The following is a 23,604-nucleotide window of genomic DNA, read 5'->3' as shown; positions in this document are numbered from 1 at the left end:
GAAAAGGGTGAATTGCTTAACATATATTTCTGTTCTGTGTTCACGGCTGAAGCGCTAGGAGCGGGACTGCAGAAGACAAACGTGAATAGGGATGGAAGAGTAATAGACCCTGATCGATTTTCAGAGGGTTGTGTTCATGAGAAGCTAGCTAAAATAAAGGTAGATAAACCAATGGGGCCGGATGGTGTACATCCAAGGGTGCTGAAGGAACTTAGGGAAGTTCTGATAGCTCTGCTGACTGACCTTTTCAATGTGTCTCTAGAGTCGGGAGTGGTACTGGAGGATTGGAGAAGGGCGAATGTGGCCCCTCTCCACAAGGGTGGAAGTAAGGAAGAAGTAAGGAATTATAGGCCGGTAACTCTGACTTCTGTAGTAAGCAAATTAATGGAAATGCTTTTAAAACAGAGAATGGTCAAGTTTCTGGAAACCTGTGGATTACAGGACTGGAGGCAACATGGATTCACTAGAGGTAGGTCTTGTCAGACAAATCTGATCAATTTCTTTGACTGGGTGACCAGAGAATTTAATAGAGGATGTGGTGTATTTAGATTTTAGTAAAGCCTTTGACAGTGTTCCACACAGACGTCTGATAAATAAACTGAGTGCCCTTGGGATGGGTCCCAAAGCGACAGCTGGGTCAGGAACTGGTTGAGTGGAAGGCGACAGAGGGTAGTGATCAATGGAGATCATGCCTCAAGGTTCTGTTCTTGGGCCTGTTCTTTTTAACATTTTTATAAATGATATTGCTGAAGGTTTGTCGGGTAAGATTTGCCTCTTTGCGGATGATACCAAAATCTGCAATAGAGCAGACACGCTGGATGGTGTGAATAACTTGAAGAAAGACCTGGCGAAGCTTGAAGAATGGTCTGAAATTTGGCAGCTAAAATTTAATAAGAAATGCAAGGTCATGCATTTGGGCTGCAAAAACTAGATGGAATGGTACAGTTTAGGGGGTGAAGAACTTATGTGCACGGCGGAAGAGCAGGACTTGGGTGTAATTGTATGTGATGATCTTAAGGCGGCCAAACTGGTTGAAAAGGTGACGGCAAAAGCTAGAAGGATGCTAGGTTACATAGGGAGAGGTATGGCCAGTAGGAAAAAGGAGATATTGATGCCTCTGTATAACACTCTGGTGAGACCTCATTTTGAATATTGTGTACAATTCTGGAGGTCGCACCTTAAAAAAGATATAAAAAGGAAGGCTACTAAAGTTGAGAGGGCTACTAAAATGGTGTGTGGTCTTCATGATAAGACGTAGGGGGACAGACTTAAAGATCTCAATCTGTATACTTTGGAGGAAAGGCGGGAGAAGGGAAATATGATAGAGATGTTTAAATATCTACATAATATAAATGTGCATGAGTTGAGTCTCTTTCATTTGAAAGGAAACTCTGCAATGAGAGAGCATAGGATGAAGTTAAGAGGTGATAGGCTCCGGAGTAATCTAAGAAAATACTTTTTTACAGAAAGTGTGGTAGATGTGTGGAATAGCCTCCTGGAAGAGGTGGTGGAAACAGAGACTGTGTCTGAATTCAAGAGGGCCTGGGATAGGCACGTGGGATCTCTAGGAGACAGAAAGAGATATTGGTTACTGTGAATGGGCAGAGTAGATGGGCCATTTGGCCTTTATCTGCCATCATGTTTCTGTGTTTTAAAACTAATTATTAACTGGATAGAAAATTCTGATTTAACCTTATACATTGGTGGAATTGGGTTCTACTTTATAAAAAATATGAAGATAACTTATTTTATAATTTCTCAAATTGCTCTCCATTAAAAATGGAAATCAACAGACAATTATTTTTAATGACTCAGGAACAATTTTTCTTTGTTTTGTACTTTATTATATGCAAGCGTGTATATATATGTTCATTGGTATCTCAGTTTAAAAAATCTTTTGTAAAGTGACTACTTAAAATTTAATAAATATTTGGAAAATAAAAAGGCATTTCAAAGGGTGTATCGGACAGCTTTGACATAATAGAGAATGAACACTTTAAAGATCCCAAAATCTTTATTGAAATTTTGTTTAATAACATATATTAAAGCATGAGAAACTAGTTTAACAAATCTGTGAGAATGAACACTTTAAAGCAGTGGTCTCAAACATGCGGCCCACCAGGTACTATTTTGAGGCCCTCGGTATGTTTATCATAATCACAAAAGTAAAATAAGGCAGGTTCTTGATCATATGTCTCTTAAGCTATAAATTACAATATTATTATTAAGACTTAGCCAAAAGGAAAGATTTATAAACTATAAAGAGTTTTATGTCATGCAAAATTGTCATTTCTTTAATAAGACATTAACTATTTTTTTCTGAGGCCCTCCAAGTACCTAGAAACCCAAAATGTGGCCCTGCAAAGGGTTTGAGTTTGAGACCACTGCTATAAAGAGAACAGTTGGTACAGCGGGGTAATTCAGTTGAGTGCTTGCATACTGATTATTGAAATGTATGTATTGCCTTTTATTGAATTTTTATTGTGATTTTTATTGAAAATGTATGTATGTATAGTTTTTCTCATGCTGTGAGCCGCTTAGAACCTCCCCGGTATGGCGGCATATAAATAAATTATTATTATTATTAGAAGGTTTTTTTTGGGAGGTAAGCAGGAAACGTTGCGAAGATCCGTTCCCCTTTAAGACGAGCGACGGCCGATGGCGATGCTTCCTTGTGGCGAAAAGCCTGTCAAATAAAAGCGAACCGGCACCTGCAAGATTTGATTGCAGCGTCTGAATGGTACCTAGACATGGAAGAACCACTCAGGCAAAACGACTCCGCTTTATTAGAATGACATTTTTTTAAAAAAAATTAAAAATTGCACAGAACCATGTAAGAATTAGCCGGCATCATCCCGTTCGTTGTCCTTCGGCGGCTGCTGTCTTTGTACATCGGGGAAATACTTCCATTCGTGTGTGGAATGTCATTCCCCAAAAGCCGACGCCACAGCGCTTCCGGTTCCGGCGGCCCTCGCGGTACTCCGTCCGCCCGCCTTTGGCAGCGGCCGTAAAGATGGAGTTCGATGCGCTGTGGCGCCGGCTGCAGAAGAACGAGCCCCGGCCTCGGCCCCCGCCGCTCGACTCTCTGGAGCAGTGTCGGCAGTACCAGGAGAGCGACAAGCAGTGGAGGGCGCGAAAGCAGTTTATCGCCCGTCATCTGCCGAATTACCCCGGCTGGAAGCGGGACCAACTACTCGCCCTCTCCATGGTTTGGAGCAATCACGTCTTCATGGGCTGCCGGTAAGAGAAGCGAGAGAATCGAGGAAACCTATCGTTGGGGGAGGTACGAGCTTAGATTGTAGGGTCTCCGGGAAAGGAAAAGTGCCTTCTCTACCTGACTGTAACTCGATTTGAGCTCAAGTACCTGTGGTACCTTCAGTTAACTTGCCTTGGCTGCTCCCCCTCACCTTATTGCATTACCTAGTCTCTCTCCCCCCTCCCCATATAGGTTCGGCATCTCTCTCTTCCCCCTTCCCAGCCCTCAAGTTATCTAATTCCCTTGTGGTCCAGTAAAGTTTAAGTTGGTCAACAGCAGCAGCAGCATCATGACTGTCTGCCCTCAGCCAACCCCTGTCTCTTCTGATATACCAAATTCCTTTGGGTGGGATGTTATGTGGAATCATATGTCCTGCTGCATCCTTATTAATTAGAGTTCTAGGCAGGTTACAAGCATCATATTGTTACATAGAAATCTATATAGAGTTAAACATGTTACAAAGAATTGTACAGTATATGCTGTAAAGAATTATATATGCTGCTCGTACCATAGTTTTCAAATTGTGCTTAAAGTCTGAGGTCATATATCAAAGATAGCAGCTGGCCGTTAACATTGTCTTTATTTCAGGTGACTTCTATTATTAGTTTCTTTTAAAAAAACATCAATATGTTTTTAGATTTTTATGAAACGGTGTAAATACTTTAGTTATGTGAATTACGATGGGAAGCAGAAGGAAGGTCCAGGGGCTAGCCAAAGGCAGCTTGTGATGCTGCTGGTGACTGGGGGGGGGGATGAAAAAGGTGTGGGAGCAGTGCTAGTGTGGGGAGAGGAAAGAATGAAGGGGAGGAGGGGGTGGAAAGACTTAACCTGTAAACCAGGTGAGGTCAGAGACTGGATATTTTGGCACCATGATCGTAAGCCTCACATGATTCAATAGCTAAGCTGGCCCTGGTTATATCCAAACTGGATCCAGATTCGTTTGACAGGGTTGAGTCAGTAGTGGGTTTAGCTAATTGAGTCAGTAGTGGGTTTAGCTAATTGTATTTCCTAAGATGGTTCATGGGCTTGCTGTGCCACTGCAGCTTGTGCACATCTGAGAAGCTGAAAGCTATGCTGTCGGTAGTTTCACTACCAGCAGGGTCTCCCAAGGTTGACAGGTTTCAGTGGAGATGCCAGACTAACAATGTATCTACCACCCATTTTGGCAGCAGCAGATAGGCGGTGTTGGAGATGGAGGATTGCATTTGATGCGACATTGAATTTATACTGCGCAGAAGAAAGGCCCAGCCATCTCCTTCTGTAATCTGCCAAGAAAACTTTAATGATGAGACATAAAGAATCGATGTATAGTGCTGGAAGATGGTCCCCTAAATCGGAAGGCACTCGCTATGCTACTAGGAAAGAGCTGATCGTCACCCAGAGTATGCCCAGTGTTTGTGGAGCTGATGAATCAAAGCCGCCAGGATATCCTGATACTGATGTTGCTGATTAGAAGTTGTAAAGATATGGTTAACATAGGAACATGGAACATACGAAGCATAAACTAAGGAAAATTGGAAATTGTTAAAGATCAAACGGAAAAAAACTAAATTGATTTGATAGGAATCTGTGAACTTAAATGGACAGGGCCATTTTCAATCAAATGAGCACTGGATCTACTACTCTGTTCGTGAAACACACAGGATAAATAGCTTGGCATCAATTCTCAACAATAAGCTTTCAAAGACGGTACTAAATTACAATGTGTTCGGTTATAGTCATGTCAATCCGCCTACAGGGGAAGTCAATCAATGTAACCTTGATCAAGTATATGCTGCAATGACAGATGGCATGAGAGTTGAGATTAGAAGCAAATTTAAAATCTTTCAAAATTTATGTTAAAAAACATTTTTTTCAAAGAAGCATTCAAGCAAGACTTAAATCAATCCAATATTACTCACATATTCTAAATGTTCTAGATCTTCAGTCAGCAGTCTGGTGAAACTTTAAAGCTCAGTGGTATTTTTATGATTTTTAGGAGTGAATACTTTTTGGTATGGTTGTTTGTAAGGTTAGATTTATCCTGCTCAACAATGGAGGGTTTGTTTTTTTTTAAAGTGAATGTTTCTTAGTATGTTTTCTGTTTGTATGGGTCAGGTCTATCCTATTTAATAATGGAGTTCTTTTTTATTTATTGCTTCCAAGCAACCACGAGCTTTTGACATGCAAGATCAAAGTAAAGCTTCACAAGAAGATCATTAGCGACCTCCCAAAATATGACTTTGAAAATATTCCATCAGACTATTGGATAAAACTAGACAACAGATTTGCCTGTCATTGATACATCAAAACCGTAATTAGTGATGAAGCTAAAAAAAACAACCCTAAAAAACAAACACTCCAGAAGAGAAAGAAAACCAAGAAATCACCTGAGATCTCTGAAGAAACCAGAAAAGTGGTAGAACAAAGAAGATAAGCAAAACTTTCTGGTGATAAGAGAAAAAGTATGACAAATGAACAGTGTGTTTCAATGTCAAGTTTTAGAAAGACAAAGAATAATATCTAAAGAATATTTGTCAGAAAATTGAATTGGAATATTTAAATGGAAAAAACAGATTAGTGTATCAGGAGGTTAAGAGATTGCAGCAGAAATTCCAACCTTGATCGTGGATGCTTAAAGATACCAATGGAATTATATTGAATGATCCAGAAAGCATTATAAAGAGATGGAAAGAAAATACGGAAAATCTATACAAAAAGGCAATGAGGATAAAATTGGGGAAATTGAACAGGAAACTGACACTGAAGAAGGAGATATTTTAAAAGAAGTCATAGCAGAAATTAAAGCTGGTATTGATGGTATTCTGATTGAATTAATCAAAGGCTCAGAAGGTGCTATCATGGCCCTCACTCGATTGTCGGCAGATTTGGAAGGAAAAACCATGGCCATCCGATTGGAGAAGGTCATTGTTCATACCTATACTGAAGAAAGATGATGCCAAGTACTATAACAACTGCAGAACAATTGCATTAATTCCACATGTTAACAAAATATTGCTGAAAATAATACAGTGAAAGCTACAGTCATAAGTTGAGCAAGAACTACCCGAAGTTCAGGCTGGTTTCAGAAAAGGTTGAGGAACAGGAGACATTATTGCAAATGTTAGATGGATATTGGAGAAGAACAAAGAGTACTAAAGCCCCTGTACTTTTGCTTCATTGACTACTGCAAAGATTTTGACTGTGGATCATGAGAAACTATGGCGAACTCTAGCACAAATAAGAATATCCATTACTCAGCTGATAAAGAGCCTCTATAAAAATCTAGAAGTTGCAGTGAGAACAGAATGTGGCAACACTGATTGGTTTCCAATAAAACATGGCGTCGGGTAAGGATGAATCTTCTCACCTTACCTGTTCAATCTTTATGGCGAAGTTATCTTCAGAAAAGCAAATTTGGAAGACTAGAGCGTTGGTTTCAAAGTTGGTGCCTGAAATATAAACAACCTGCACTATGCAGATGATCCAACACTCACCACCAGCAGCAAAGAAGACATGCTATATCTACTGAGAAAAATCAAAGCCGAAAGTCATAACATGGAATTAGAACTGAACATAGACAAGACAAAGATTATAAACACGGAAAATTATGAAGATTTTGAGCCTGAAGGCAATTGAAAACCTTAACAACTACTATTCTATTTCCTGGGTTATTTTGTAAACAAAGAAGTAACTAGCAGAAAAAATACTCCACAGAATAGCACTGGGTCACTCTTCAATGAAGACTCTTGACAAAGTATTCAAAGGCAAGAAAATAACACTCCAAACAAAGATCAGACTTGTCCACGCACTCTCTTTCTCAGTGGTCAATTACAGATGCGAAAACTGGACACGACAGAAAGAAGATTGACTCATTTGAGCTTTGGTGCTGAAGAAGGATTTTATGCATGCCGTGGACCACCAGAAGAACTAACAAATCAATTCTAGAAGAGATCAAACTGGTTATGTCACTCCAAGCCCATATGATGAAGTTACAACTATCTTATTTTGGTCACACTGTCAGAAGAGAGAGGTCATTGGAGAAGGGACATTATGCTTGGGAAGATCGAAGGAACCAGGCGAAGAGGGCTACCTGTAATCAGATGGCTGGACATATTGAAAACAACCATGGGGATGACCCTGGAGGACCTTACCAGACTTAGCACAAAATTGATCTCTTTTTAGATCTGTAATTCATCAAGTCGCTAGGACTTGAGCACAAGTAGATGGCATCTAACTAAGAAAAGCTAGGCTGTACAACAACAACAACAATTTATTATTATTTTTTTTTTTTTTAAATCATTTTTATTAAGGTCAACCAGAGGAACAAACAGGATAAGCAGGTGCATAACAGAAGCGACTGTGAGCAATGCAAACAATTTATTATTTCTATAGCACTACCAGACACTGCACATTGTACACACAGAGAGAGGGTCCCTGCTCAGAAAAAAACATAACATACATAGTAACATAGTAAATGACAGCAGATAAAGACCCGCGTGGTCCATCCAGTCTGCCCAATCATATATGCTCCATAAATTATTTAGTTTAAATGGTCCTTTTTCTTAGAAGAGCTTACAATCTAATTATGACACACACACATAGGAGAAAGGAGAGTCTGAACTTAGTGCTCATGAAGGGAATTAGAACAGGCTGAAGAGGTGGTAGAGGATGATGGACAGATGCATTGGTAGGGATAAGAAATAAACTCGACTTCAAATAAGTGGGCTTTCAATCTGGATTTGAATACCGCCAGAGGTGGAGCCTGATGTAGTGAACCAGGCAGGTTGTTCCAGGCATGTGATGCATCAAGGTAAGGGTAGGGGGGGTAAAAAGGCAGACTAAGTGGACCTTAAAGGAGAAGAAGCAGTGAGACTGGGGTAGAAGAATGGGTTGAAGGGGGAGAGTAACAGCCCAACTCAGCCTCCATGGCCAACTGGGCAAAGCATATGGGAGAAGTAACTTTCATGACACAGGGCAGTGACAGAAACAGAGTCTTCAAGGCAGAGCCAGGTTTCAATTAGTGCAAGCAGGTGGAAAGAATGAAAGATAAAGAGGTCATGGACATAAGCAATCTTGTTAGAGATGGAACAGACATTCCAGAGGGCACATGAGAAAGGTAGAGAAGGAGGGGAGAGGAGAGGAACAGAAATAAGAATGAAGATGTTGCAGATTGATCTGCCAGAATAGGTTGCGAGTTGGCTAGGAGGGCCAGGATTGGGGTTGATATCCCCAGCAGTGAGGATACAGCCAGGAGTGGATTATCTTTGTTAGCTACTCTAGAGCAGTGCTCTTCAACCTTTTTACACCTGTGGACCGGTAGAATTAAAATAATTATTTTGTGGACCTGAGGTTGAAAAACACTGGGTTAAGTCGTGGGCCAGACCCTGCCCATCTCTACCCAATCTCCACCCCCAGAGCACGCCCCCCATAATAGTACTAATTGTAACACTATTTGTTCCATTCATTTTCATAGATACACACAATATAATCTTATTAACAAAGCATAATGGTTAACCACAAAATTAAACTACACAAAGCACACTGACAGAAGATGTAAATTCTCAAAATTGACATAATTCAATCACTAAATTAAAAAATAAAATCATTTCCCCCCTACCTTTGTTGTCTCCCTCCCTCTATGCTATGCTTTACCTTCTGACTTGCTTCTGCCTGGCCATTTTATGCCGCCCCCAGTGTTATCTTCAGGCCTGCTCCCTCTTCCTCACTGATGCAGCGCACAAAGGTGCATGCAGCGGCTCCTTGCACGTCCCACACCTCATCTAGAAGCCTTCCCTCTGACGTTGCGATGTCAAAGAGAAGGCTTCCGGTTCAGGCACAGGACGCACTTAGGAGCCGCACTGTGTTATTGTGGATTAGTAACTGGTTAAGGTAAAATAAGTAGGATTAAATGATTAATTTTTGCAGTAGAGAAAGGTAACTAGTGAAGTGCAAAAACAAAGAGAGAGAAGAAGAAAAGCCCCCAAAGAGAAAACAAGGCAAACAAAAAAATGGGGGGGAGGCACTTTGATTCCAGTACAAGGTTAATGTTTATTATGCATTCACTAAAAAGACTTGACACGAACAACAACGGTGAGAGAGGGCATCCTTGCCTTGTGGCCCAGTGAATTTCAAAAGGAGAAGATCTACAATTGTTCACCTACAAAGTCGCCTGCAGAGTGGCATAGAGCGCTCTAATAGCCGAAACAAAATGACTCTCGAAGCCATGTTTAGACAGAGTAGCAAATAATCCCAACGAACCCTGCCAAACACCTTTTCAGCATCAAATCTAATAAGTAAAGAAGTGGACACCACTCTAGTACTATTTTCCAAGGAGGTTAAGATTTTCCGTAAGTAGAACCCTTACTGGAAACAATTAGAGAGTCTCCTGATAGTCATAGTTTCAAATATGGAGAAGGGGAAATCAAGCTATCTGCTTATGCAGATGATATTTTACTTTATATCACACCAAATTCCATATTATAACTTATGCAAGTGATAAATTGATATGCAAAAGTATCGGGTTACAAACTATTTATTTTTAAAATTTCTATACCATTTTTATCCAAAACGGTTCACAAGGGGTTACATACATAAAATGTTAAGTCTATACAAAATAAGAAGATAAAATATAAATATTCAGTATAGCATTAATTCAATATAGTATGAATCAACTAAGTCCGAAATATTGCCTATAAACTGTACTGAAGATAAACATGTTATGGACTCCTTTGGCTTCATCTGGAATTCCAGCAAATTAAAATATTTGGGCCTTTTTATCGGACCAACCTTAGAAGAGACAGAACAATTAAATACGGATCTTATTTTATCTAAGATAAAGGATTTGTCACATAGATGGTCTCCTCTCAAGTTCACTTGGTGGAGCTGCTTAGCTACCATCAAAATGATGATTCTACCAAAGATAAATTGCATCCTAAGCATGATTCCTTTTCTTCTACATAAAAAACCTATCTAAGGCTCTAAGAAAATTTCTGTGGAATAATCATCAACCTCGAATTGCATTGCAAAAATTGAAAAATGACAAACCATCAGGAGGAGTTAATTTTCCGGATTTCTTTAATTACCACCAACCCTTTTTAATGAGGCAAGGGTCACTTTAGTTGCTAAATCAAGAATTAATGGATTCCCCGACATGGTTAACTCTAGAAAAAAGTAAGTTTGGCACTGCTAAACTTGCCCTTAATTTATTAATCTCTATATAGCTGAATACTGACGCTATTTACCGATCCACGGCGACAGTCCTCAAACATTTCGATAATTTGATGAAAAACAAATGGTCAGACTCTTCCAGTGTCTATGTATGGCATAATAACAAAATAACAATTCAAGATGTTGTCTTAGATGGGTGCAGTGGCAAAAATGTGGAATCTGGATGCTGCGAGATTTGATGAAACACTGCAAATGGATGACTTGAGGAACTACAAGACACATATGGTCTTCCAGCCAACCAACACTACAAATGGCTTCAATTGCGACACAGTATACATGTGAACTACCAAGACCCAACAATGAAAGCTATACTGGATCTTCTTTCATAATCTAAATTGCTTAACGCTCAAAAGGGCACTGCTTCTAAATGGTATGCAATACTAAAACAGACTTCTTCTACTCCTATATGTCAACTGATGAGTGCATGGCATCCTGAGCTAGAAATAGAGATAGATGATGATATTTGGCAAAAGGTCTGGACCCAAATGTTTAAATCTATTCGATCAGCTGCGGTATTGCAGTCCACATATTTCCTTCTACATAGAACTCATTGGACACCAAAAAAATTAGCTAAATTCTCAAAGGACACTTCTAGCCTTTGTTGGTCTTGTGAGAAAGCTGAAAGGAACATTATCCCACATGATACATCATTGCTGTCACCTCTCTATATATTGGGATAAGGTTTGGAACACTATTTCATCCATCTTAAATATACAAGATCCTTTACATCTTAAGATCATTATACTGAGTCATCAAGGTCTCCTACATCCTTTGTCTGAGTATAACATCCGTCTGCTCAACATTTTACTGTTTCTGGCTATTAAGAATATCTTATACTGCTGGAAAGATTTATTGAAAGTGGAATATATTGTATGGTGGAACACCGTTTGTATCACTACCAAATTTGAAAGTGTAATAGCTGAGAAACACAATTCTACCAGTACATTTGGACCCCATTAAGTCTTACTGTAATAAAGACCACTGATATATAGGAGTGTAAACTGTTGTCTGTCATCTCTCTAAAATCTGACCTGGTTGGTTGTTGTTATGTGGTGGTCCCTGGGATGCATGTTTATAGAATCGGCCCCTTAATGTCTTCATCTAAAAGTCTTGAATTGGCTCGATTCCTGTGACTGAGCCTTGTTAAGGCACTTGTAAGGTATTGCTCCATCAAAAGAGTGGGAACACATTTGCAAGATGCTGTATGCTAAAATATGCTTGCATAAGGCACAGCTGTAGTTGTAACATTTCCAATGTACTTTATAGGAGGTTATCATAGCAGTATTAGACTGTTTGCTTTTATTCTTCTTAAAGCATTTGTTAAACACAAACCAATGAGGCATAAACTAAACAAGTGACTTTATAATGGCTTAAAAATTTATTGGTTCCAATATTGTATTTGATTACTTTCAAAACAGGTATGGTGAGCAGCTTATGCAAAACATTCTGCAGATGGCGGAAGGAATTGATATTGGTGAGATGCCCTCTTACGAACTAGTACCTGGTGCTAAGGGGACAAAACGGCAGAGCCCAACAGATACTGGTGAATACAGATCTGCTTTATATCTTTCTCATTTTTGTGCAAATTGTTCTGGCCCATCGTGCAGGAATGCTATGTGATTCTACAGCAGTAATTCTCATTCTTGGTTTAGGGAATCATTGAGCCAGTCAGGTTTTCTGGGTGTTCTCAAAAAGTATGTGCAATACTTTCTGTGTACACTGGCTGCTTTGTGAGGGTAATTTAGAAAACATTTTCCTCATGTGGAGCATATTGTCCATTTAACAAAATTGTACAGCAGCATGGAGATACAGCTGCATTGTAAAATATAAAAACCATGCATAGGATGCACACACACACATCTACGGTGTCAGGTCAAAAGCGCGCCGGGAGAAAGGCGCGCCCAGACAATTGAGCGCAGCGCACACCGCCGTGCTGCTCTAAATTACTGTTTTTAGCGCTCCGACGGGGGGTGTGGGGGGGAACCCCCCCACTTTACTTAATAGACATCGCGCCGCGTTGTGGGGGGTGTGGGGGGTTGTAACTCCCCACATTTTACTGAAAACTTCACTTTTTCCCTGTTTTTAGGGAAAAAGTTCAGTTTACAGTGAAATGTAGATCAAAAAAAAGGGGTGAAAAATTAGTGAAAACACAAAAAATATATTTAAAAAGCATAGTGAGTATGTTAAAGGAGAAGGACATACTTGGTGTTATCCCAGGACAAGCAGGCAGCCTATTCTCACATATGGGTGACGTCACCGATGGAGCCCGGATGCAGAAGCCTCACAAGCAGACTTGCTTGTAGAAACTAGAAGTTTCGAGTTGACTGCACCGCACATGCGCGAGTGCCTTCCCGCCCAGCGTAGGGCGCGTGTTCTCAGTTTTCCGCGGAGCCGAGAAGTCCGTCTTTGACTCTCTGCATTTAACTTTGTTACTTCGTGCCTTCTCTGAACCGCGGTTTGTATTTTTTTCTTCACGAATCGCTGTTCTTACTTTATTTCTTTTATTTCTAGTTTAAAAAAAATAATAAAAATTTCAATCTTCCGTCCGTCTGCCGGGGCAGGCTGCTTGGCCGCAGCCTAAGGCCTTTGATTTTGCGGCGGCTGTTTTTCCTTCTATGTCCTGGCCTGTCACGGACTTCAAGAAATGTAGCCAGTGCCAGCGTGCGATTTCCCTTACGGACCCACACCGTCGGTACCTCAAGTGCCTTTAGCCGAAACATCACCCAAAGTCGTACGAGCGCTGTGCTACTCTTCAACCTCGAGCCCTTAAACATCGTCATCTTTTGGTGGAGAAGCTGTTCTGGATAGATTCTTCCTCCGATCCCTCGACATCGAAGGCGCCCTCAGCCTCACCTTTGACCAAGACTTCTACTGCTTCCACCTTGAGCCTCATCGGACCTTCGTCGTTTGCAGCGGCTCTCTCTTCGACAACATCTGCTGTATATTCCCCTGTTTCCTCAGGTCAGATAGTTCAGTAGAAAGTTCCAGCGGTGGTGCTTAAAGTGCCTAAGACTTCCAAGTCGAAGCACATTTACACTGTCTCGGTGGAACCTCCAGCCAAAGCAGGTGGTCCGGTTTCAGACATGGATCCATCCTTGCCGGCTTCCTTCCAGACCATGTTGGAGAAGCAATTCATTCAGTTCCTTACTAATATGGGACTGAAGCTTCTTCCTCTCATCCAGCCTGGGCATTCAGCAGACTCCTGCGAGGTTGAGCCGTTTCCTTTGCCTCAGTCGGAGCTTACGCACTCTTTGCAGGGAGCAGAGTCTCTGCGAGTGTCTGATCTGGCATCTAAGCACGTGAAGTAAGGAGCAGAGTCTTTGGGAGTGCATTGGTTCCTCCATCAAGCCTCTGGAACTTCGATCTACAGCCTCCAGTCCTATCCATTCTTTGGTGGCATCGGCTGCTTCTGTCTCCGAGGCAAAGTCTCCTTGATCTTCGAGATATGCTTCTAAGCATTGTTCTCACCGACGATCGAGGCCTTCATCGAGGCATACTTCCCGGCATAGTTCTTCTTCTAAAGAACGTCTCTCTGCAACTAAGCCTCAATCTACTCCTACTTCGACTAGACCGCCGACTCCTCGCTCGAGGTCTCGACTTCCGCACCTCGAGGATGCAGCGGTTTCGATTGCTTCGTCCAAGTCTCCATATTCTTTTGATGCCTTTTTTCCGTCTGAAGCTTCTTCTTCGACACAGGCTGCCTCGACGTCCTCGAGTCCTTCGCGAGGCAAAGCATTGGCAGATCAGCTATCTTTCTCATCTTTTCTTCGTCAGATGGCTGTTGACTTGGATCTTCAATTAGATGCTGGTTCCAAATACTCTAAGGAGTACCTCGAAGTCATGCATCTCCCTCAACCTCCGGCAGAGCCACTTAAGCTTCCTCTTCACAAGCTTTTGTCTCAGACTTTTGGTCGATGCCTGGAGACCCCTTATACCATACCGGTTGTTCCAGGCAAATTGGACTCTAGGTATAAAACTACATCGCAAAGGGTTTGACAATTCACAGTTATCTCATCAATCCCTGCTTGTCGAGTCCTCCTTGAAGAGGTCCCATCCTTCCAAGGCTTACGCCACCGTTCCTCCTGGAAGGGAAAACTATGGACAAATTTGGACGTCGCATCTATCAAAATGCCATGATGTCCTCTAAAGTCCTCAATTATAATTTTCAATTATTACTTATTTTGAGTTCCTCATCACTCTATTACCAAAATTCTTGACTTATTTGGATACTCAAAAGCACTTTGAATTTCAAGAAGTTCTTGCTTCTTTATCACAACTCCGATTACATCTCCTCCAGTCATCTTACGATGCCTTCGAATTGTCTGCCCGGGCAGCTGCTTGCTCTGTAGCCATGCGCCGCCTTGCCTGGCTTCGTACCATTGACATGGACCCTAATCTTCAGGATCGCATAGCTAATTTTCCTTGTGCGGGCAATGACCTCTTTGATGAATCTATCGCGGCAGCCACCAAGAAATTGTCTGAACATGAAAAATCCTTTGCTTCTATTGTCAAACCTAAGCCAAAGCCAGCTCCTGCCAAACCTACATGCCCTGCTCCTAACTATCAGCGGCATTTTGTTCCGAGGACGGCTCCTTACAATCGCCCTCCTCTTAAGAAACTGCAGCCTCGGAAGCAACAAAAACCTCAACTTTCTGCTGCACCTAAGGCTACTCAGCCTTTTTGACTGTTTAAAACAGAGCATAACCTCCACCGTTCTGACTCTGCCTTCTTTTCCCACTAAAGGAGGTCGTCTCCATCTTTTTTACCACCAATGGATGACAATTACATCTGACCTCTGGGTACTAACCATCATCAGAGAAGGAAACTCTCTTCATTTCACTCAGGTTCCACCAGACCTTCCTCCAAGAGAGTATCCTTCCAATCCTTCCCAGACCACCCTTCTTCTTCAGGAAGCTCAAGCTCTGCTTCGTCTCCATGCCATCGAACCAGTTCCTCTGGAACAGCAGAACAGAGGGTTTTACTCCTGTTACTTCCTTGTTCCGAAGAAGACAGGCGATCTGCGGCCCATTCTGGATCTCAGGGCTCTCAACAAATTTTTGGTCAAAGTAAAATTTTGAATGTTGTCCTTGGCATCCCTTTATCCCCTTCTCGAGCAGAACGACTGGTTATGCTATCTGGATCTCAAGGAGGCCTACACTCATATTCCCATTCATCCGGCCTCCCGTCAATTTCTCAGATTTCGGGTGGGGAATCTGCATTATCAATACAGAGTGCTACCCTTCGGCCTGGCTTCCTCTTCCAGAGTGTTCACCAAGTGCCTGGTTGTAGCAGCAGCTCTGAGGAACCATGGTCTTCAGGTATTTCCCTATCTCAACGACTGGCTCATCAAAGATTCCACATCTCAAGGGGTTATTGTAGCGACCCAACGGACTACCTGATTCCTACAAAGTTTGGGATTCGAAATCAACTTTCCCAAATCCCAGCTTCAGCCCTCACAGAGTCTACAATTCATCGGAGCTGTTCTGGATACTATCCAACTCAGAGCATTCCTTCCACAACTACGTCTGCAAGCGCTTCTTCAACTCTGTCGTACAGTGTCTTCCCGTTCTTCCATCTCAGCAAGACACATGATAGTAACTTCTGGGTCACATGGCCTCCACAGTACACGTAACTCCTTTTGCCAGACTTCACCTCAGAATTCCTCAGTGGACCCTGGCATCTCAATGGACGCAGGTTTGCAACCCACTTTCTCGACACATAACAGTCATTCCTTCATTGAAGCAGTCTCTCCGTTGGTGGATGCTCTCTTCCAATCTCTCCAGAGGTTTGCTTTTTCAAATGCCCCCCTCCCATTAGAAGGTCCTCATGACAGATTCTTCGACCTACGCTTGGGGCGCTCATCTCGATGGTCTCCGTACTCAAGGTCACTGGACCAGTACGGATCGTCAGTGTCATATCAATCTGTTGGAACTCAGAGCGATCCTCAAGACTCTCAACACTTTTCAACATCTTTTTCACGACCAGGTAGTCCTCATTCGAACGGACAACCAAGTCGCCATGTATTATGTCAACAAACAGGGAGGCACGGGATCTGCCTCCCTTTGTCAAGAAGCTCTGAAGGTTTGGGACTGGGCAATCCGCCACAACACCTTCCTCAAAGCTGTCTACATCCAAGGGGAGAAGAATTGCTTGGCGGACAACTTGAGTCGTCTTCTGCAACCTCACGAATGGACACTCCATTCCTCACCTCTTCGTCACATTTTTTCACAGTGGGGAACGCCTCAGATAGACCTCTTTGTAGCTCCCCACAACTACAAACTGCCTTAGTTCTGCTCCAGGATATAATCTCCTCATCGCCTCGAGGCAGATGCTTTTCTTCTGCAATGAACGAATCTCTTCCTCTATGCATTCTCTCTCTTTCTCAAGACTCTGGTCAAGTTAAAGAACAATCATGCCACCATGATTCTGATTGCTCCTTGGTTGCCGAGACAACCTTGGTACTCCCTGCTACTTCAACTCAGCAGCAGGGAACCATACTTTTCTACCAATTTTTCCATCTCTGCTTACACAGAGTCGGGGATCTCTGCTTCATCCCAACCTGCAGTCTCTACACCTGACAGCTTGGAACCTCTCAACATGACTCCTCTGCAGTTTTCTCAACCTGTCAGATATTTTAGAGGCTTCTAGGAAACCTACCACTAGACAATGCTATCAACAAAAATGGACTAGATTTTCTACGTGGTGTTTTTCTTACGATAAGAAGCCCCAACATACCTCCTTATCCTCTGTTTTGGATTATCTTTTGCACTTATTGACTTCTGGCCTCAAGTTTGCATCGATCCGAGTCCATCTCAGTGCAATTGCAGCCTATCAAAGGGAAACCCCTCTCTGCTCATCCTGTGGTTTCCAGATTCATGAAAGGACTTTTCAATTTCAAACCTCCTCTCAAACCGCCTCCTGTAGTTTGGGACCTCAATGTTGTTCTTGCTCAATTGATGAAGCCTCCATTTGAACCAATTGACAAGGCTCATCTGAAGTATCTTACTTGGAAAGTGGTGTTTCTCATTGCCCTCACTTCTGCTCGACGAGTCAATGAGCTGCAAGCTTTAGTTGCTGATCCACCTTTCACGGTGTTTCATCATGACAAGGTGGTCCTCTGTACTCATCCAAAATTCCTTTCTAAAGTGGTATCGGAATTTCATCTCAATCAATCTCTTGTTCTTCCAGTGCTCTTTCCGAAGCCTCATTCTCATCCTGGAGAAGTAGCTCTTCATACTCTTGACTGTAAACGTGCTTTGGCCTTCTATTTGGAACGCACCAAACCACATAGAACTGCTCCTCAACTTTTTGTCTCCTTTGATCTAAACAAGTTGGGACATCCTATCTCTTAAGTGTACCATCTCCAACTGGATGGCTGCTTGTATCTCATTCTGCTATGCCCAGGCTGGATTACCCCTCCACAGTAGAGTCACAGCCCATAAAGTCAGAGCAATGGCAGCTTCCGTAACTTTTCTCAGATCTACTCCCATTGAGGAAATTTGCAAAGCTGCTACTTGGTCCTCGGTTCATACTTTCACGTCTCACTATTGTCTGGATACTTTCTCCAGTCAGGATGGACAGTTTGGCCAAACAATATTACAAAATTTATTCTCCTAAATTGCCAACATTCCCACCATCCATTCTGGTTAGCTTGGAGGTCACCCATATGTGAGAATAGGCTGCCCGCTTGTCTTGGGATAAAGCACAGTTACTTACCTAACAGGTGCTATCCAGAAACATCAGGCAGCTATTCTCACAACCCACCCACCTTCCCTGGTTGGCTTCTCTGCTAGCTATCTGAACTGAGGAGACGCGCCCTACGCTGGGCGGGAAGGCACTCGCAACTTCTAGTCTGCTTGCGAGGCTTCTGCATCCGGGCTCCGTCGGTGATGTCACCCATATGTGAGAATAGCTGCCTGCTGTCCCTGGATAACACCTATTACGGTAAGTAACTGTGCTTTTTGGTGTTTTCACAACAAATGCATGCCAATAAAAGGGTGTGTGCATGTCACAGGGCCTAAAGAGTAAATCTTATGGGCAGGGCCTTAGCAGGTTTTTGGTAGTAAGCAGGAAAAGACGCAAAGAAGACCTAATAGATCAGCTGAAACAGGAAGGCCAAGTTGAAAGATCAGAAAATAGTGATACTTGAACAGTATCACATTAAGAATGAATACATTTTAGCTAAGATAACAATATGGCTGTACATTAGTAAATTTATTCATGCCACTGAATTTTAGATGTAAGAAAAGCAATTATTGTTTTTGATTGCACTAGCATTCTTAAATACAAATGTATTATTGTATATTTTTAAAAAGCATTAAATTAGCGTTTTAATTATGTGTGTATTAAAAGATTTTCACTCATACCACAGGTCAAGAGCCTTCTAAAAAGCAAGCTACTGTTCAAATTCGTGCCAGACCTCGTTTTGAACCTGTCCATTTTGTTGCAAGCACAACAAAGGAAGATGATAAACTGGCTACAGACCCCAAAAAAGAAAGCTCAGACAGTGGGCCTTTGAATTTCTGTGGGGGTTCTCTGCCAGAAAGTTCTGGAGACATAGCACTTGACAGCAGCAAAAAAGAGGGAAGGAATTTGCAGAATCACATTCGACCGGAAGAGAGAACGCCATTCATTTATGATTATGACTTTTCTTTGTCCAGCACTTCTGATTTTCAAAGCAAGAACTTAAATGAGTCGGGTAATTTCATGACCAAAATGGAACAGAGCTACTCGGCAAAATTTGAATCCCATTGCTCATCTCTTTCGAAAAACTTCCGAGCCACTGTGCTTAACATGTGGACAGATGGAATCAAACAAGGAAGGAAAGGTTTTGGTTTTAAAAGAATTAGGAAAAGGAGCAAAAAAGGCCGCGTGGGCCGTGTGTTAGAAAGTTATCAAAGTGATTTTGCAGATTCATTAACCCCAGTACAAAGAAAGCAAGCTTTAATCAACCAACTCTCTGCAAAAGTGACAGACATACTCTCTAAGGTGAGTAAGAGTAATCCTGATAAAGTGAACTATGTCTTTGTGTTAACACGCAGCATTCAAGCTTGTAAGACAAACCCTGAATATATTTATGTTCCTTTAAAAGAAATTTCATCTGCTGACCTCCCGAAAAACAAGAACTTTCCTGCAGATGGTTATGCTTGTGAAGTGAGGTGCCAAAATGTTTATATAACCACAGGTTTTTCTGTCAGCAAAAATGGATCCAGAGGCCAAGCGGCAGAGCAGGCCGTAAAGTTATTAATGAACCCAGTGGAAGTGAGGATTGTACAGCGAAAGTTCAATCACACTTACCAAGATGATATAGTTGTGTGTCCTTGTGATGTACCCACATACGAGTTCCCTCCAGCTCTAAAGCAGCCAGAAGATCTTCAACTTAACAGCAAGGACTCCATAGGCGAAAATCAAGCTGTTGAGCCCAGCAAAACTCTTATAGACACAAACCAGTGGCCTAATTTTGTTCTCACTGAAAATGCCAATGATGCAATAGGCATTTTGAACAATTCTTCTTCTATTAACAAAATGGTAATAGAATACAAACACGACTTAATGCCCTCACTAGCTTGGCGTTGCAGGGTATTCTTGCAGGACCATTGCCTGGCCGAAGGGTATGGCAATAAAAAAAGCTGTAAACATGCGGCAGCTGAGGAGGCTGTGAAAGTGCTCCGGAAAATACAGTCTAACAACCCAAATTGCAAAACAGCCCAAAGTAAAGCCACAGGCAGCTCATCTGCAAATTCTAACAGAAAAGAGTTGAAGGATATTGTGGTTTATGAAAACTCCGCCAACTCTGTATGTACCTTGAATGACACAGCACAGTTCAATAAAATCACAGTGGAGTATGTCTTTGAGCGACTGACAGATTTGCAGTGGAAATGCAAGGTATTTCTGGAGAATCAGTTTGTCGCCGAAGCCGTAGATGTCAAGAAAAATGTCAAGCACATTGCTGCAGAGGAGGCAGTGAAAGTCCTCAAAAGAACCCAGCCCACTGTAATCAATAACCTGAAGAAAAGCAGCCCCACCGATGAGGCAATTTCTAGAAGTCAAATCAGTGGACGGTCAGCAGAAGAATCTTATAGGCAGCGAATTAAGGAGGACAACATCGGAAACCAGCTGCTGAGGAAAATGGGCTGGACGGGTGGGGGTTTGGGCAAAGAGGGAGAAGGCATAGCAGAGCCTATCTGTGTTAAAGAACAGTTTTCAAGGGAAGGACTTGGGCTTGATCAAGAAAAGGGTAATCAGATTTCTAAGCGAGATATAGAGGAGATGATAAAAAATTATGCTTACTCCTACAACCAGGAAGACTTAACATTTTCCAAGGAACTTAACAATGATGAGAGGAAGCAAATACACCAGATTGCCCAGAAGTATGGCCTGAAGAGTAAATCTCATGGGCAGGGCCTTAGCAGGTTTTTGGTAGTAAGCAGGAAAAGACGCAAAGAAGACCTAATAGACCAGCTGAAACAGGAAGGCCAGGTTGGACAATATGAACTTGTTATGCCAGAGACATTCTGACATGTTTGTCTTGGTTTTATTGCTGTATGTGAACTGAAAGATAACTTAATGTCCCCATGGATAAATAAATGCTGCATAGATATTGCAGGGTACATCCATGCTAAAAAGACTTATTTTGTCCTTTCATTCCTAGCACTTTGCTAAAAGATATACTGATGTTTTTGCCCAGTTGCATTTGCATAGTGCAGAAGTCATAGTACAGTTCCTGGAAGTGTCTGTGAGAACATTTGTCTCATAATTCAGTAGTGTTTAATGACCAAATAACCTATTCTTTTGGAAGATGTGGGTGGGGAATTTAAAGAATACCATTCTAAATATAGTTTATAAATGTTTGGCTCCGTTTTTTGGAACTTTTATGGATTTGTTTTGCTGCCATGGATGCATACTTTCAGATTCCAGCTATGATTTGCATTTTACCTGTTCTGTGAATCTGAAGCTTTAATAAAGTGGAGTATTCAGCAGATTAAACTATACATTTCTACAATTGTAATCTCTCACAATTGGTCAAATAACTCTTTTTTATTGTAAAAGTTAAAAATGCTATCCTTTCTTGGACTTCTCTTTTCATCTCATGTAGGGGAAGAATGGCTGCTTTAAAAATGATGAAATCCCAAAAATGTTATATTTGTTGAATGTTTCCTATTATTTCCTCTCTCATTTTATTCCTCTTTAGAAAAACAAATGCTTAAATTTTTATGGGCTGGTAAATCCCCTAAAATATCTTTGTCCAAATGGAAAAAAAATTTTTTTTTTATGGTAGTATTGATTTTCCAGATATACTGTTAGATCACAAAGCCTTTCTTTTACATCAAGATGCTTTATGGCTCACTATCCCTGCTTCTGAATCCTCAAAAAACTGGCTACAAATTGAATATAATCTTATAAAACTTATATTATTATTTAGAATGCCTGATTTGCTTCTGCCAAAAAATATACTGCTAATCCCATTATTACTTACACTCAAAAAGAACTGGATCATATATTAGTAATGCCATGATCAGAGTCTCTTTACCATTGCATCTGGAATAATTCCCAAATGCTAATTGATAAAAAAAAAATAATAATAAATTTCTTGGTCTGAATGGCAGTTTATAAATATTCAGGATATTGGTTCCTTGACCCATTCCTTCTCTTGGAAAACATTTGCAGATCTCAAGTCATCAATTACGGCAATTTGCCAGATATTCAATTTTATAGATGGCTCCAATTAATACTCTGTATCAAAAAATCTAACATTTATCATGCAATAAAAAAAAACCTTATCGTGGCTTGATAAAAGTGTGTGTGTGTGGGAGGGGGTTAACTATCTTGAGGAAATGTTGGGAAACAGACTTAGATTGTCTTTCAGGAGAAGGAATGAGAGAAGTTCATATCTGTTTTACCTCCTCAGGTAACACAATCTGGTTTTTCTTACACATAGAGCTTTCTAGACCCCTTTTAAAATCCATTATATTAACCCCTCTATATCTCAGAACTGTTAGTTTTGTCATACTGATCCAGGAACCTTAAAACATTTATTTTTTTTTAATGTATATATTTTACGCTATATTCCTTTTATAGCTCTTATAAACCAACACAAATGTACTCTGTTAAAATACTTTAATTTAATTTGTTCTTAAAATAATCCTAGCTTCCTGGGAAGACTTATCCAAAGTACAGTATCAAACCTGGTAGACTTTGATATGCAACACCTATATTGCTAAAAAACAAAATCATCTAATTGTTTAGCTAAATTTAATGCAAAATGGTCAATTTTATCATCCTAATTACCCTACTGTCGTTACTGTATTAGGCTGTTCTCTTGTTAGCTATCGTTGTTGCCTTACTTTCTAAAGCTGATGTATTGTTTCTTTGCTTGTTTACAAATTCAATAAAAAATCCTAAGTATTTCCTGATGTCTCACGATGGACGCAAAAATGTTTGAAGTATCGTCAAGTGGGTTTCTCACTTGGAGCTGAGTTTTAATTACATTTTCCTTGTAAATGTTTCATAACCTTTCAGTGTAGTAATCATATATTTTATGAACCAGCTCAACTACATTATTTTCTTGAGGGTAAAGGTGTTTTTGTGACTGCCCTTTGTGAATCAAAGTAAGATGGAATGTATTGGAATCCTGCTTTTTTTGTATTGCTTTTGGTATTCCATTTCCCATGCAATTTTCTCCTTGACTTTCCTCTTCCTCTTTTCTTTTGTATAGATCAGTGTTTCTCAACTTGGTCCTGGAGTCCCCCCCTTGCTAGTCAAATTTTCAAGATGCATGAAAGAAATTTGCATATATTAGAGGCAGTGAATGCAAATCAAGTTTATGCATATTCATTGCGGATATCCTGAAAACCTGACTGGCAGGGGGGTACTCCAGGACTGAGCTGAGGACACTGGTATAGATGGTAAAAATTTCTCATTTAAAACACTGTTCCAATTTTGTTAATTCCAGTGCTGAACAGCATTCTACAGATGTCAAATCCCTGCTTTTCATCTCTTCTTCCTCCTCCCCAGTCTCTGCTGCCCCTTTCAGTTCTTCCTTCTGCAAGCGAGCATGCAGGTGTTGTTCTGATCTGCTCCTTTTATTTCTTTATATTTTTTGGTTGTTTGGTGTTTACGTGGCTCCAGGACCAGCTGTA

General features: G+C 41.1%; 1 protein-coding gene across 1 annotated transcript; it reads left to right on the top strand.

Moving 5' to 3' along the window:
- The first annotated feature begins 2,689 nt into the window (after nt 1-2,689).
- Nucleotides 2,690-22,873, top strand: LOC117360278 (NF-kappa-B-repressing factor-like). Its single transcript, XM_033943955.1, has 3 exons — nt 2,690-3,240; nt 11,884-12,008; nt 18,837-22,873. The coding sequence occupies exons 1-3, from the start codon at nt 3,014-3,016 to the stop codon at nt 20,981-20,983; spliced, it is 2,499 nt and encodes an 832-aa protein (XP_033799846.1). The 5' UTR covers nt 2,690-3,013; the 3' UTR covers nt 20,984-22,873.
- Nucleotides 22,874-23,604: the final 731 nt, after the last annotated feature.

Source organism: Geotrypetes seraphini, chromosome 5, assembly GCF_902459505.1.
Source record: "Geotrypetes seraphini chromosome 5, aGeoSer1.1, whole genome shotgun sequence".
NCBI classification, from domain to species: domain Eukaryota; kingdom Metazoa; phylum Chordata; class Amphibia; order Gymnophiona; family Dermophiidae; genus Geotrypetes; species Geotrypetes seraphini.
Note: the sequence above shows the minus strand (reverse complement) of the source record. Positions and strands in the feature narration are given on the sequence as shown.